At 39.7% G+C, this 15,437-nt stretch overlaps 2 protein-coding genes, 1 long non-coding RNA gene and 5 other non-coding genes across 8 annotated transcripts in view; 6 read left to right on the top strand and 2 right to left on the bottom strand.

The window, feature by feature from the left end:
• Positions 1–15,437, top strand: part of LOC143902366 (uncharacterized) — a 78,368-nt gene that overhangs the window by 1,794 nt on the left and 61,137 nt on the right. Inside the window, exon 2 of the long non-coding RNA XR_013258341.1 lies at positions 144–184. This is a non-coding gene — a long non-coding RNA (uncharacterized LOC143902366). The remainder of the gene's footprint in view (positions 1–143; positions 185–15,437) is intronic.
• Positions 449–530, top strand: Trnal-aag (transfer RNA leucine (anticodon AAG)). Its single transcript has one exon. It is a non-coding gene; the product is annotated as a tRNA-Leu (tRNA).
• On the top strand, positions 6,463–6,534 carry Trnaw-cca (transfer RNA tryptophan (anticodon CCA)). Its single transcript has one exon. It is a non-coding gene; the product is annotated as a tRNA-Trp (tRNA).
• Trnas-aga (transfer RNA serine (anticodon AGA)) lies at positions 6,837–6,918 on the top strand. The gene has a single exon. It is a non-coding gene; the product is annotated as a tRNA-Ser (tRNA).
• Trnad-guc (transfer RNA aspartic acid (anticodon GUC)) lies at positions 7,250–7,321 on the top strand. Its single transcript has one exon. It is a non-coding gene; the product is annotated as a tRNA-Asp (tRNA).
• Positions 7,562–10,627, bottom strand: LOC143902412 (uncharacterized). The gene is made up of 4 exons (XM_077415293.1): positions 10,133–10,627; positions 9,384–9,651; positions 8,656–8,912; positions 7,562–8,477 (listed from the first exon to the last, which is right to left on the bottom strand). The coding sequence occupies exons 1-4, from the start codon at positions 10,136–10,138 to the stop codon at positions 8,337–8,339; spliced, it is 672 nt and encodes a 223-aa protein (XP_077271419.1). The 5' UTR covers positions 10,139–10,627; the 3' UTR covers positions 7,562–8,336.
• On the top strand, positions 7,886–7,959 carry Trnat-agu (transfer RNA threonine (anticodon AGU)). Its single transcript has one exon. It is a non-coding gene; the product is annotated as a tRNA-Thr (tRNA).
• Positions 10,765–14,187, bottom strand: Emei (transmembrane protein 161-like emei). Its single transcript, XM_077415292.1, has 11 exons — positions 13,891–14,187; positions 13,620–13,723; positions 13,275–13,530; positions 13,044–13,123; positions 12,720–12,935; positions 12,258–12,374; positions 12,039–12,179; positions 11,790–11,964; positions 11,578–11,674; positions 11,326–11,489; positions 10,765–11,199 (listed from the first exon to the last, which is right to left on the bottom strand). The coding sequence occupies exons 1-11, from the start codon at positions 13,891–13,893 to the stop codon at positions 11,080–11,082; spliced, it is 1,473 nt and encodes a 490-aa protein (XP_077271418.1). The 5' UTR covers positions 13,894–14,187; the 3' UTR covers positions 10,765–11,079.

Here is a 15,437-nt window from a genome sequence, read left to right as displayed (position 1 = left end):
AATCGGGCATCTGTTAGAATAACGTTTTAAAAATTTAACGGGCGCGATAATTATTTGCTTAAAGTATTGATTATCTCTCTTGTGTGTGGAGAAAGAACGCAGCTTTAATATTATATAATATAAAAATATTTCTATTGTTACAGATCAACGCAGGGTTACAACTCCGCTGTTGCGCATCGACTGGGTGAGTAATTTTTTTATTTCAACGTCGAGGCAATGGATTAAAAAAAAAAATTACAGGATTTATTTATTCCTTCAATTGTTAAAGAAAAAATTAAAACATTAAATAATAAAAATATAAAAATATATACTACAAATGAACTAATGTCACAATCTATTGCTTCGAAATGGATGGGCTCCATTCCGAAAAGGTCCATAACACGTGCGCAGCTTCCTCCGGAATGTTCTACTCGAGAACAGCCGAAAAATAGATCGATCTGTCGTCGAAGGTAGCGTGGCCGAGCGGTCTAAGGCGCTGGTTTAAGGCACCAGTCTCTTCGGAGGCGTGGGTTCGAATCCCACCGCTGCCATTTTTTTTTTCCCCTCCCGTCCGCGCGCACGGACGACGCGCCGCGGCCGCGCGGCCACAGCGGCCTCGCGCTCGCGGCGACCGCGCGGCGTGCGATTAACGAGACGCATATGGTAGCGTCTCCTTCGAAGGTCCAATGGGTTGCGTCGGCACGCGGCGCCGTGGTTCACACCTATCAGGCGTACATGCACGGCAAGTAGGCTAACGTTCCGATCGCTCCGTGCGCGCGACATCTGCGGAAGGGACGGGCCACCTTAACGAGCTCGACTCGTCGAACGAGCAGAGAGCTGTCCACCACGGAACAATCGATCCTCGCGATTATTATTGTAGCTGAAAATTTACGTAGGCGTAGTATAATAGCGAATTCGGGCGCTTGCACTAGTGCGCACCAAGGCTTGTTCCTAGTTAATTTTTATATTTACATCATTTTTTAAATAAGGTAAAGGTACCAATACCCGGACACTTAAGCATATAGGAAATGTACCAATACCTGGACACGTATAATATCTGTGTCTGGATACCTTTAAAAAAATATAAATTTATGAAAATAAACGTTTGGATATTATAATTGAAGTTTCAAACTACGAGAAAAAATACTTTTATCTTTGATTTTAATTCGCGTTATACTTATAAATAATAAAGGTGTCCGGATATAGGTACATGTCCGGGTATTGGTACCTTTACTACTTCTTGAAATACTTCTTAGCCAGTAAAATGATCTGTACGGCATCTATACAGATTGCTTTATTGGCTAAAAAGTTTTTAAACGTGTATTTAAGCGATCTTAAATATAAGATTATAAACAAGCCTTAGTGCGCGCTCAGTATGCACTAGTGCAAGCGCCCGAATTCGCTATAAATTAGATTTGTTTATCCCTTTCTGTGGAAATAGTAAATTTTTCTACAAACTTCATCTCGGCGTGCATCTCGGAGAGTATAAGAAATTCACTATAAGAAATTACATGCCGTTGCAATAAGGCGAAAATTAAATTAAATCTGTTGATAAAACAAAATGTTTGCAAGTAGATTCATATAAATGGGCAAATCGATTAAGGGTTTTAATTTCCATCATTTTATCCCTTTCGTTGGTATATAGCGACGCTTGTTTTTCCGCGCGTAACGTTGATATATTACTTGCGATCCGGGAGTAGGAGAACTCCTTCGAGAGGAGAACGAGACGGAATTCCAAAGCGCGAGATACGTATATACGGAGCAAAGGAACGTATGCTCCTTACGGAAGCTCGTTTCGCGGAGTCTCCCATATATGCTCTTGCGAGCAGATGGGATCCTGTTGACGTTGTTGTCGTCGGGGGCTCGCCATTCCTGCCCGTTTCGGTTAAAAGGGATCGTTATTGAACGCTTGTGGCGAAGGGGAAAACGGCGAAGGGGAAAACGGAACGCGTGGCGGCCGATATATAGTAATAATAATAATAACGGCAGAAAAAAATGGAGAACGGAAGTGTGCTCCGAGGCCACGTGGTATCCTGATACGGGTTTCATTCAAAAGATGCTACCACGGACCACGCCCAATTAACACGTTCCTTGCAGCTCGAGAGAGACCGTCGATACGTCGTAAATCGACGTCGAGCGAGGTCTTTCATATAATACATATACTATTTATCACAAAATGCAAGTTTCAATTAATTTAATACAGTTCCATGCGCGTGTAAGTCTGTTATATAAAATATTGTCGATAAATAAACTAATAACAAGAGAGAATACACAAAGCAATGTATTCTTACAATTAGGATGTAACAAGTATGTATGTACCGTAACGCATGAACTTGCGCACATGTCGAGGTATATTCGGCGCGCATGTTTCCCGTATAAATATTCACGCGCTATGTTAGCTACTCGAGAACATCATTCCTATTATTGTCGTATTGTTGAAAAACATTCTTATTTGATGTTACATTATTAATTATTATTTATTCATTAAAGAATTAAAACATTGATACGAAATATCACCTACGAAATATATTTTCGCGGTTGCCAAAAATCGTCGAGCTTCGTAGTAACTGCACAGTCGAGAATTTAATTCCGTCGTAGACGAGGAAAGGTCACGTTTACAGAGGTCTGCTCGTCTCCGCGTCAGACGCTCGCGGGCGCGCGACGAGAGATGAATTATGTTATCGTTCCCCCGACGTTCGCGTGTATAGTAGATATAAGTAGTCACCCGGGCGGAGAAGCGCGTTGTCTCGGATGATGACGATCCCCCGGCATCGCATACACATCTACGCGCCTACGTGTTCTTTGACCGCAATGAAGCGCGGTGCGTGCTCACATCCCGCACGTAGGCCGTGCGTTATCAGGGCAGCATGAACGACGGCTTTTCTCCTCTCTCGTACAGTTGAGCGTCATTCGCGCGGGTTGTCTCATTTGGCCCCTCCTCGCACCAGAGGAACACGCGGAGCGAGGAAGTCGTCCCCGGGCGCTCGCGTTCTTATTGTATTACCTATGGTACCCACTTTCGTCCGAAATGACTTCCGCTCGGCGGGAATCGCGTAGCAGTGTAGTCGAGAACGATCATGTGACAACGGGTTATCAATCGGACACACACACAATATGTACATATATGTATGTCAATTGTACATACATATTTGTATACGTGTATAATATACATATAATTGATTTCTTTATTATTATATTTTAAATTAACATTTAATTCTCGATCTTCAGCATAGTGTCAATAATAACAGACTCTGGTTTTTTGTTATCACAACGAGAAAAATTCTCAGAGTTGATTAAGATTTTATTTCAATATGATTTCTGAATTAATATTTCTTTTTAACAAATAAAGATTGACAAATAACAAGGAGAAGAAAAAATACTTTACTAGTGTTTTTATGGAATATAATATATTAATAATATAAATATAGAGAATAAAATATACACATATATAAAGTATCGTCAACCTAATTATCTATGTAATATATTTCAATGCGTTTTTTATAATCGATATAATCGACAGATCGAACGAGATTGCTCACAAAGAAATTCTTTTTAAAAGATACGGATATGTTCTTTTTCTACTCGCTCGTTGCATAATTTATCTATTTGGTCGTGTCATTGCTGCCTATCTTACGCAATGCGTCGCCACGCGCCGCGTCGTAATATCAAAACGACAAGCCGCTCCCCTCGGAAACGGCGACGAAGCGGCCGGCGGCATTCGATCGAGTATCCGATACGCGCCGCGAGGCCAAGCGACCCGCTGGCCTTACCGTCTCGGTTGCCCCCGCTCGTCCTCCACACGCTAATTTACACGCGGCTCACGAGGGTAATCCGCAGTCAACGGGCAGAATGGACATAATCAACAATTTAACCGAGCGACGAGCAGGAACGCAGGAGCAGCAAGTAGGAGAGTGGCCACGCGGCGGCCGCGTTGCGCCTCGTGCCTGCGCCTTCTGCCCGCTCCTGTTCGCCGTGGATCGGAAAGACACAATTTTGAGGAAGAGCGCGCGGGCCTCTAAGCATCGTCGCGGCGCAGCCATACCCCATTGGTCCACGGCGATCTCTTTCCACCGCTTATTGGTTCAATGACTCCGGCGTGGACGGAAATTTCGGCAGGGCTACCGGGCCCGGCGAGCCGCCGCGCCGGCACGGCGCGAATCCCGCCGGGCCGCGCCCGCCCGCGCCCGAGCGGAGATTCGCACGCGGCGACGCGCGGCCACGATCGACGCGTGGCCGTCCTGTGCATGCCTCGCGGGAGTCGGCGGACCGTCGTCCGCGGGGACAGTGACATCGTTTTTCCCCAAAATCGGCATTAATAACGCGCGATTCCCCGCCGCCGCCACCACCGCCGCTGCCACCGCCGTCGCTGCCGTCACCGCCACTGGTTGCCGACTAGGACGATATGTACGCGGATGCCCCGACCTCGGCCGCGGGTTTCCACGGTATTGCTCGGACTTCGTGTCTACGTCGAACTGTGCGATACGCGCGTCGCGCACCCTCGCAACCACGGGAACGGCTCCCAAACCCAAACGGATCGAACGTTATTACGTTTTCCCCTAAAATTAAAGTCGCTACGCGCAGGAGTGGGGACCACTACTTGCAACGGGGCGGTGTGTATGTGTGCATACAGGGTGACTCACGCGACACATTGGAATAGGCGATGACGTCTCGTTGACGTTCGTGAGTGGCGACGACGCGGCAGATAATTCGAGTTATACGTGAATTATGAATAAGATAAACTCATATTGATCATCATACTTGATACTTAATGCAATAAGTTCGTCGTGAAATATATAAAGTTTGGAAATTATGAATAAGATAAACTCATATTGATCATCATACTTGATACTTAGTGCAATAAGTTCGTCGTGAAATAAAGTTTGGAAATTTTATCGTGCAACGTTCTGATATTAAAGTTCTTAGACGAAGCGCTTAAATGGAGAGCTTTACATAGGTCGCATCTTTGTTTCGATTATCGTGCAAATAAGAAAACAATAACAGTTGTTCAGTGTGCCATATTCTTAGTTCATTTTATTGATAGAATTATTTTATTGTACAATATTCTAGGCATCTTGCTTTATTATAAACACGCGTTATTTGTTGGAACTTAAACAAACACACGAAAACACATTATAAGTTATAAATTCCATTACAATGAATGTAATAAAATTATATATCGCATCCATTACATACCGTACTGAATAGATACAAGGGAATACGCACATTGTACAATTCTATATTCGCATGCCGTACAAACATACTTGTCGCGAACACAGTTATGCCGAGCTCTGTCGCGCACTCTCGTTACGTCCTCCGGTGCTCCGGGGAATCAATCGCGCGCGATTCCGCGATACACCCAGTACATAATCTCGCGCGTGCACACGTACATGCATACGTGCATAGGCGGCGTTGTTGACACCAGCGCTTCTATCGGCGGCGTCACAAGATTACGAGCGGCCGCATGCGTTCCTGTTGAAAAAATTCCTCACGGGCGAAAGTCAAGGTATGACGGAACATCGCCGGCGAGTCGGCCGGCTCGGCCGATAGAGACGGGAATCGGCTCCTCGCGCCACGTGCTCCCCTGGCAGCAGGAGGGGCTCGGCGAGACAACCCGCGCGAAACTCTGTTCAACGTAGGGAGAACTAGCCGCGTCGTACGAGCTCCTACCACCGCGTAGCGTCCGGATAACGCGGTGCTCGCATGCGGGATGTGAGCACGCACCACGTGCTCGTCACCGGGCCGGGCCAGGCCCAGGCCGGGCGCGTTGGGATGACGACGATCGCCGATCGGCCGCGCCGCGCCGATTCCTCGCATCGCGCCTCGCCGCGCTTCAACGAGCCGCCCTCGACTTCTCGCGGCGCGCGCGCACACACACACACACACACACACATACTTACGCGAGCGTTTCTCACGTTGAATTGATTTATCATGGTACGCGGTAGCGCACGTCGACCGTATCGATCGCCCGTTACTCGTGTCGGACCAGCGTCAAGCGGCTCCGGTCGCGGCACCGTGATCCTAAGCTCGTTTCGCACGCGGATCACCGCAGGGTGCAATCTCGAATTCGCTGATCGCCAAACGTGGAACATGAATGCCAGCTTTGAAGTACATTGCACGTATAATCGCAGAGATGTTTAGGAAATATTAGGCGCACAAGTATTATTTATCTTTTATTTTCCTGTAGATATATATAAATATCCTTCATATTATCAAAGAAAGATAAAATAACAAAGAAATCGCTATGGATGGGGTCGTTTTTCAACGGAGCCCATGATATATATCGGATCTCGAATGCGAGAACCATATTCGATCACCTGCTGTTTATTTAAAAACTTTAATACGTCAGGAGTTTGCAAGAGTCACGTTTATTGTTATTCGATATAAAGTTTGTGGGGTGTAAAAAATGAGATTATCTATACGCTTGATCTGTCGAGAGATACGATACGAATGTATTTCTTACTCAGAAGCGAATTATCGCGCAAGGACCCTGTGGCGCAACGGTAGCGCGTCTGACTCCAGATCAGAAGGTTGCGTGTTCAAATCATGCCAGGGTCAACCGTATAATTTTTGTCGTCGCCTTCTACGTGTTTTTTTGTTGCCTGTTGTTGCAATGACGCCGTTCGATGACACATAGCGTATTTTCACTTCCATATTCACAAATATCGGATTGGATAATCGGATCGGATTAAATTTTTTTTTATCTGAAAATATGATTAATGTCAAGTCAATTACTGTACATAAATATTACACACATGCACACACACGTATATAATAATTATTATTATAATGAAATATTTATTAGCGCGTGGGTTGAAATATTTGTAAGGTGTTTGAATTCTAGCAGGTAAATACTCGTAGCAGTCGTGGCCGAGTGGTTAAGGCGTCTGACTAGAAATCAGATTCCCTCTGGGAGCGTAGGTTCGAGTCCTACCGACTGCGTTAAATGGTGGATATTATTTTTTGTTACTGGATATATTATTTTTTTTTTGTAGCGCAGAAACCGATAGCCGAGTTGTTGTTCTATTTTTTTTCGCGTTATGCCTCGTAACTACTATAGCGCGGAGTAACGTCATTCGATTATTATCGGCTGTAACATCCGTAATTATCGCAGTAAATTGTGGTGACGTTATTGAATCAAGATTAAAAATTATTTTCTAAACGTTTTCTGCAATCGTGTAGAACTTTGAAATGTATACTTATTATTGTTATTATTATATAGATAATTAGTGCAATTATATATGTTGCGTATTTTGAGAACAAAGTTAAAAATTCCTCGATAGTATAGTGGTTAGTATCCCCGCCTGTCACGCGGGAGACCGGGGTTCGATTCCCCGTCGGGGAGGTTTCTTTTTTTTCTTTTATTCTAATGTGCAAATAATGTGCATTTAAAGACATAAATCTTGCTCAATTTAGGTAATTAGATTTACATCGATATACATATATCTCAAAATTGGACTTACTTCGTGTCTATGTCTTATTTTATCCAGCATCAGAAGATGCAATAGAAAGGAAGGGAAGGAAGGGTCTGGTATCGATATCTTACATCCAGCACAAGAATGATATTTTAAATATGAGTATAAATAGAGAAGAAAACAAACAATATTGTTTTTCAACTTCAAATCCAGATTATGCGCGTTTTCTTCTTGTGAAAAATCTTCATCATTAACCTAACACTTTATTTATCGCAATTCTCCTTGTATCCTGTTTTTAACATCTTTCATCGCTTTTGTATAATACTTATGTATTTAATAATCAAAATGATACAGTTAGTAATAGGCAATTTGTAGGATTCGAGCCACGTTATCATTAACGATATACCATAATACAATGATAATCGACACAATTGTAAAGCTGAATGGTAAAGTGAGTCCTTATGGAATTAATATATGGCGGAAAAGAACCCGTAGGCGCCGTGGCTTAGTTGGTTAAAGCGCCTGTCTAGTAAACAGGAGATCGGGGGTTCGAATCCCCCCGGGGCCTTGTGCGATTAATTTTTTTTCATTCCGAGCTAACAGTACGCGCCATACTTTTGTATAAGCAATTATCCGAATAATGTGCGCCCTGAGGAATGCCATATATCATTTATTAAGAGTTTATAAGAGAAGCTTATTGGGTGAGATGTCTCCAAATCTTTTATATGAATTGATTAGTTTTATTTATACAAAATAGCTGTAATTACAACTGTTAAATATTATGTTTAATTAATATACAAAATATTCGAATACACGTAGAGGCCAACTTATCTACGATATCTTACATAATAAATAAATATAAGTGCACGTATTCTGCATTAAGTACGTTTTAAAAATTACACGAATAAAAATTTTTTGTTACAACAAGTGCCGTGATATTCAGATTCAGAAGTCGAACTTGTATCCATTCCCGGAGACCTTTACGCGCGCGACCGACGGGGCGGATGAATAAGCGATACCCAGCAAATTCTGCGATTGTTGTTCCCTTTGTTGTTCCTGCTGCGATCGAGTTTGCTCGTCAGGCACCTGCGCACAGTTACTATTAACAAAAACCACATTAATAGTCACGCGGCCACACGAGAATTATCTCCTATTAGATAATTCGACGACACGTTGATGAAATACGATGCGATACGCGAATTTCGGCAAAAATATCGTGAATGCATCCGAATTTTCATTTTTGTTTCTGCATGATAAAACCTACCTGTTCCGATGAAATTGTGTGCAGCTGTCCTTGCTGAGCTTGCGTCAATTGTGCCAGACGAAGGGCGAGCAGTTGCCCCAATTGCGATTGATAAATCGCGCCGCCCGGCTGATACGCGTTCAAGTACGCTTGCTGCGGTTGCTGCAATTGTTGCGCGTACGTTAGCGCGGGATCTACGGTCTGACCTTGATACGCCAACGGGCCAGGCGCAAAATTTGGAAGGATTCCGCTCGCAGCAGGACCGAGCGTGTAATATCCTGTATAACAATTAAAACAGCTCAGTCGCGAGTCTCATCACTCGTCATAAGATTAAGTTCTTATTATAGAATTGAGGTCGTTGTTCCGTGAGTGCGATTCGAGCACAGTTCGAAACGTAAAGATTATATAATTAACACACGTTTTACACTTGTTTCATAATTAGTGCCTACTTAATTACATAGTATATTTAATTAAAAACAAATCCTGAACCATTTTTTTCCGATGCTTGTACAAAGATATTTAATTCGCGCGAGAATATAGATCAGCACAAATGGATCATGTATATATATATATGAATACCTTAAATTTAAATAAATAATATGGTACTTCCTTTGTTAAGCATCGAGAGAAAGTCAAAAGGAAAAATATTCATCTTCTCAACTTATTTTTTTATTAAGGAATAATGTTATGAGTAGACGCGAATTATGAAACATCCGGTGTGAAACAAGGCTTTGAATACTCGCACGAACCTAGGCCAGGATTTCTTTGGGCGAGAGCGTGGGCGATACTCGGATGAACTTTTTGCACTAGCTGAGGGTTACCGATGCTAGCGGCGAACGATTGATGGGAGCTCGGTCCAGCGAACGCGAACGACGTTTGCGTTAGTCCTGGTCGGACGAAGCTGAAAGAGGTGTGCTGCTCCGGGCTGCCTATCACATTCGTCGGCTTCACACCGACTTGGACCGGTGGCTCGGCCGTAACGAGATAACACATCGCACCTAGGACAACCGCGTGCTTCTGCAAGTCGCAATTTCCGAGATCAGTCGAGGCAACCGAGATACTTGATGATTAGCGTAATGTAGTTAGTCACAAAATTCTGAACGATGGTATCTATCTTATCAGACATCTTTTTTATTAAAAAAAAAAGAACACATTTCTCGAAGATACGTCGATAGTTATAATAATAATTTAATTATTATTACTATAATTTAATAACAACAATAATTAAAAATAATAATTATGAAAAATGATTATATATATCTTTGTTAAAATATGTTCTACAATTGTTCTCATTGATTCTAATTGATTTTAAAAAAACAATAGCGCTTAACAAGGTGTTAAATTAATAATCGTGTAAGTATTAATTCTCAGAAATTTATTATTATTCTTTTCTTCTCAGAGAGTAGAGCACGTTCTTAAACTTTGATCCTTTATAAATATCCCGTTTGAAAAATGAGACACTAAAAGTGTATAAGTGTTCTGTACGCAATTCACTCACCAACATCTTGAAAAATCGTCCGGTCTATCTTGCAACGTATAATAAAGAGGCACGGTATTATCGCTGGCGAAAATCACGACGGTATTACAGCGCGACGAAATCCCGTGGGGAGCTATATACCACGGAAATGGCTGGTGCGAAACGTGAGTCGCATCCGATCGGCATCGTTTCAGCAAGACACTTTCTCCGGGACATAAAATGTCGAACAAATCCATGAATCGCAATCAGACAATGACGTAATAGTTTCCTCAAAATATGACAGACGAAATGGAATGACAAGGTTCACGTAACCGAGAATCGTTATCCATTTTTAACAGTAGAGGAAAACAGGAATTTTTAGAATGGCGACCGCGAGCAAAATAATTTCTTTCGAGATCAAGTTCGCTGATAACGGAGAAAGTCACTTTCGAAATGCTTAATACGACAATAGCGTGTGACCGTACGTTGAGTATTAATTGCGATGAGGTGGACGATAGAATTTCAAGTATCTAATCGATAGCGGTTTTGTTTCTATTGCAGCGAATACTTTTACTGTGGATATAGGATATAAGGCTCTTTTAACAATATATATTTTTTCGATTATAATTTTCAACCATATAACTGATGAAAATAACAAACAATTGCAAACAATACTAATTTAATCCTGTTTTATTTGTACATTACGTGATAGAATGTTGAATAATCACGTTTTTAAAACGTTCATCGTTTTGATTTAAGTCCCCAAAGTCTTTATTTACAATTACACAATTATGATATTATTTATTGCCATACGCATTACAAAATCTTATCGGTAGCCGTTATCTTAAATTATTTGGCGATAGGCATTAAAATAGGTAATCTGAAAATACGTATTTCAATGGACAATGCTATAATAATGAATGGCTGATCTATGAATTAATGAAGATTTGTGCGATGCGACTGGATTTTTTTTCCCCCAATAGATCACTTCACATGTTCGAAAAATACGACTGATAAAACATGCCCATAGCACTGGTCGAAAATAACGCGAAACAACTCCACCATGTTGCTAAGCCTAAGACACCTCTGTACACATCTGTGGTAAATATCTGTAACAAAACGAAATATATTTTTTAAATACTTTTTTTCGAAATATTACCGAAAGATGATAAGATTTAATAACAAAGAAAATATATATAACGTCTTTTCTTTTCACGAATATATTAAGACGTTACCTGTTTTAATGAACCTAACGCAAGTTGAACTTCTTCAGCAGTTTGTATAACAGTCTTGTCGATATTATCAGTATTAATTGTAGACGATAGTGACTTTGGTAATTCGTCCGCTGGGCACTCTTCCTCCAAAGTTCCCTTTAAGATACCCTCCCAGGTAAAACCACCTGATCCAACAAGAAATATAGAATATATAAACAATGTATGTATATTATAACGTGAACAGATTATATACTTCAGAATATTTCTTTATACCCAGTGTTTTGTACAAAAATGTAAAAAATAAACATATAATTATGGGAACAACAAATTGTAGCGCCACTACACATAGGTAATAATACACAGCTGCAATCTGTAACATACAAACAAAATTTGTTTCATTAGGTACATGAACAAAACTTTTAGTTGTGAGATATAATTAAATACGTAACTTCATATATATATATGCATATCATCGTGATACAAACCTTTTTCTGCAAATCGACATTAGTTATTCTGCCAGCTTCTTTCTTTTGAATCTCCAATCTCTGAATGGCGAGATTTAAGTAAGATTGCAGATATATTGGCATGAGTACAATTTTTAATAAACCGACAACAACAATAATAATCAACCTCAAACTTTCAAACCTTGCTACTGTCATTCTGCAATAGAAATTTTTCAATTTTTCCTGACTTATCTAGATATTAATTTGTTATATTTTGAAATATCAACTTACAGTGGACCAGTCATACCACTAAATATCCGAACAGTTAAATAATCTCTACTTATAGGCGTAATCCATAGACCCACTAATAGAAGGGGTGATGCATAACTGATATTTGCTATTAGCAATAATAATTTATGATCTTTATAATATCTGCAATTATTTTCTTATAAATTAATCAGCTCTCTGTATTTCAATCAAACTAAGTTAAATTAATAGAGTTTATCATACCTCAACGTATCCCAATGCATTTTTGACGCCCTCAATCCTGGGAAAGTGAACAAAGATCCCAATAAACCGCACCATATAGCCAGAAAAAACTTCAAGACAATTTTTGAGGCTGGTCCCCTATATATCAAATACATTTATTAATAAATGTTATCGTAACAAAGCATCACAAATAATTCACGATAAGAAATAATTATCTTTAATTTTATATCTTTAGTATTAAATTGATGGACTAGATAGATTGTACTAAATTTTTATTTAAAAAAACATCTCTCCATCTAGTTGATAAAAGATAAAGCTCTATTATATATATATATATATATATATATATATATATATATATATATATTCAAATATTACTTCACTAAAAATATCTTACAAGCAACCAATAAAACATGCAACAGATTATTTATTCGAGATTATTCAATCAAATATTAAAGATGAAAAAAAATGTAATCGACTTACGTCGAAGAAAGCCCTTGAGTGTCTAAAAAATGAGAAGCACTATGATTGAAACTTGTATATGCCTTTTCCAACCCAATTTCCAATTTATTTTCATCAACTATGAGTACCATCATAGCGATAAGAAGATACGCAAATCCAGTAACGATGCATGTAGATCTTTCACCGACACTTTCTTCGCCCTTGAAATATTGTATCCAGAGGGAAAGTAGTACTTTACTACAAATTATATAAGGAAAGTCACTGTAACATGATTTTTACTCAGCCTTTAGAAAACAAAAAGCTTTACAGATTTCTTTGGCGAAAAAATTATAATTCAAAGGATACAATGCAAAGCCCAAAACCACCACGCACCATAGTATACTGAGATTAATCTCATCTTTGATTGGATACAAATAATTGTATGCCTGTTAAGTGACAAAGGAGAGAGATTTTAGATAGTATACTCAACCACACAGAACATTAATACTAGTTAAAACACTGCAATTAAGAATAGATATTTTCATTTATAGAGACAAGTACTTGCGATTGCAAGAGTAGCAATTAAAAAGCACTAACCTCAGTCAGTACATAAACGATGACAGCGTACACAGAGAAATCTAATAGCCACTGATATTCCGTGTAATATTTTAAGTGCACTACATCGAGAGCAGTTATTTTTGCACTTTCAAGCTTGATATCCAGATTTCTAGGGATGTGAAACACATCTCCCACTTTACCATTTTCGCTGTGCTTTCCTCTCTTTGGTTTTTCCTTCGGCACACCAGCTAACGCTCTCAATTGTTGATCTGTTGGATACAGATATCGTGTCAATCTGTGCAGACAAAAAACAGAGATGACAGACTTTATCATTCCATTGTTATATTTGCTATCATTTCTATAATTATACGTGCAAACGCATACCCTGTCGAACATAGGATCCATCTCGCGAAGGAAAAATGCGGACTCAGTTTTTGTATGACGCTGACCATTACGAGAGTGATGACCAATTGCGCTCCTAGAAGAGCCTAGAAGTGCCATTAAAAACACACAAGACTAAATACAAGACATAAACATAAAGAAAAGAGAGATAGGTCTAAAAAAAAATACATTTGAAGGAGTTCAAAACGATTATTATAACCGAAACACGTGATTTCCGCAAAAGAAACGTTGTTTTTGTTATCGTTAAATTTACCATGCTTAACGTGACGTATCGGCGAATGGAAGTTTCACAAGTAGGACCGCTCCATCAGAGGCGACGAGGTTCCCAAGGTCTCGATCAATTTTAATAAGACAGAACGGCGAGGTACGTTCAATTTGTCGCGGGTAATGTTTGCTCTACCATCTTAAAGGGTCTACGCCGGTCGCGAGCTGGTTTTATAAATAGTTATAACCTGGCGATCGCATAATATACCGAGCGTACGGAGCCGTCTCGCACGGGGCGACACGAGGTTATTTCCAGGTACCGTCATCGCTGGTCATCGCTGCAGCTGGCTGCAGCCTGCAGCTGCTGTAGCGAGGAACGGCGCCGCGACAAATCGCGTGTCGACATCTAACCAGCAGCATCGCGAATGCGATGTAACCATGCGCCGGTCATGTACTCGAAGATTTAAGTCTGCAATTTATATATACATATATTATTAATAACATTATTATTAAATTAATAATTATTATTATTTGACAATAGGTAATTATTAGATACATTATTATTATTTGTGTAACTTACAAACCCCTAGCTTGAGCGCGACACGTATAAGCGGATGATAGGCGCGGATATGATTCAGCTTGGCGATTAATTATTCTAATCTGATCTATTTAAAAAACGTTCCTTTTTAATTACTTTTCCCCCAACGATGATTATGATTTTTCAAAGCTTCGCTTTCTGGCAAAAAAGAATCTTCAAGACGAGTTCTTGATAAAAATTTTATTTACGAGAATCCATGAATTAAATGTTATTTAAATAATATTATATATATTGAATTATTAATTATTAAAATATAATAGTGTAATATTAACATATATCTGTTATACAGATTACAGATATAAAATGTATATCTAATATCAATAATAAATAATTTATTATTGATATTATTATGTGTATAATACGACATATATGTGTAACATTTCGTCACGTTCTTATAAGTAAGTGCGAGTTTCAACTCCACAAGACACACACATATGCTCGATTATAGCTATAGCAATTCTGCATCGTGTAATTATACGCAGGCCGTGATGAACTGAGGCTCATGTAAATGCTTTGCAATGGGGGATATGCACATATACTCTGCGCTGGTCTTTTTTCTGCAACTATTATTATTTCCTGTAAATATAGACAATAATAGCAAACGCGCGATGTTATTATTGCACATTGGTTCCGATAGTGCTCGGACTAACTACGAGGATTAGGAACGAAGAAACCAGAAATTTCTCGATGCTTAATTACAATTAGATAAATAAATTTTTATTTCGGCAAAATCTAAACAAAACTACAGCACGATTTCGAAATGTAAAAATTGACACGATTAAATAACCGATTTTAAAAGCATCGCAATGCAATTTAGACTTTTAGAGTAATGACATCACGTGAGCTGCCTCGAAGATATCTGCGCAGATATCTTTAAAAATTTTCAGAAATTGTTTTCCCACATTAGCAAACTTATTTGCATCCTGGAAATTCTGAATCTTCGATTACGTAACTCTAGTAATCATCGGCGTGTGTAACCATTCTCCAATGTCTTTGAG

Source organism: Temnothorax americanus, unplaced genomic scaffold (assembly GCF_048541705.1).
Source record: "Temnothorax americanus isolate GAGA-0224 unplaced genomic scaffold, ASM4854170v1 Scaffold4, whole genome shotgun sequence".
Taxonomy (NCBI): domain Eukaryota; kingdom Metazoa; phylum Arthropoda; class Insecta; order Hymenoptera; family Formicidae; genus Temnothorax; species Temnothorax americanus.
Note: the sequence above shows the minus strand (reverse complement) of the source record. Positions and strands in the feature narration are given on the sequence as shown.

Bases quoted from the DNA above. Each gene is read 5' to 3' on its own strand.
- LOC143902412 (XM_077415293.1), bottom strand. The intron at 8,913-9,383 runs GTTCGTGCGAGT...ATTGTTATACAG, and splicing joins CCAAAGAAATCCTGGCCTAG to GATATTACACGCTCGGTCCT. The intron at 8,478-8,655 runs GTAGGTTTTATC...AACTGTGCGCAG, and splicing joins ACACAATTTCATCGGAACAG to GTGCCTGACGAGCAAACTCG.
- Emei (XM_077415292.1), bottom strand. The intron at 13,531-13,619 runs GTATGCGTTTGC...TTGTCTGCACAG, and splicing joins TGGATCCTATGTTCGACAGG to ATTGACACGATATCTGTATC. The intron at 12,180-12,257 runs GTATGATAAACT...AAATAATTGCAG, and splicing joins ATGCATTGGGATACGTTGAG to ATATTATAAAGATCATAAAT.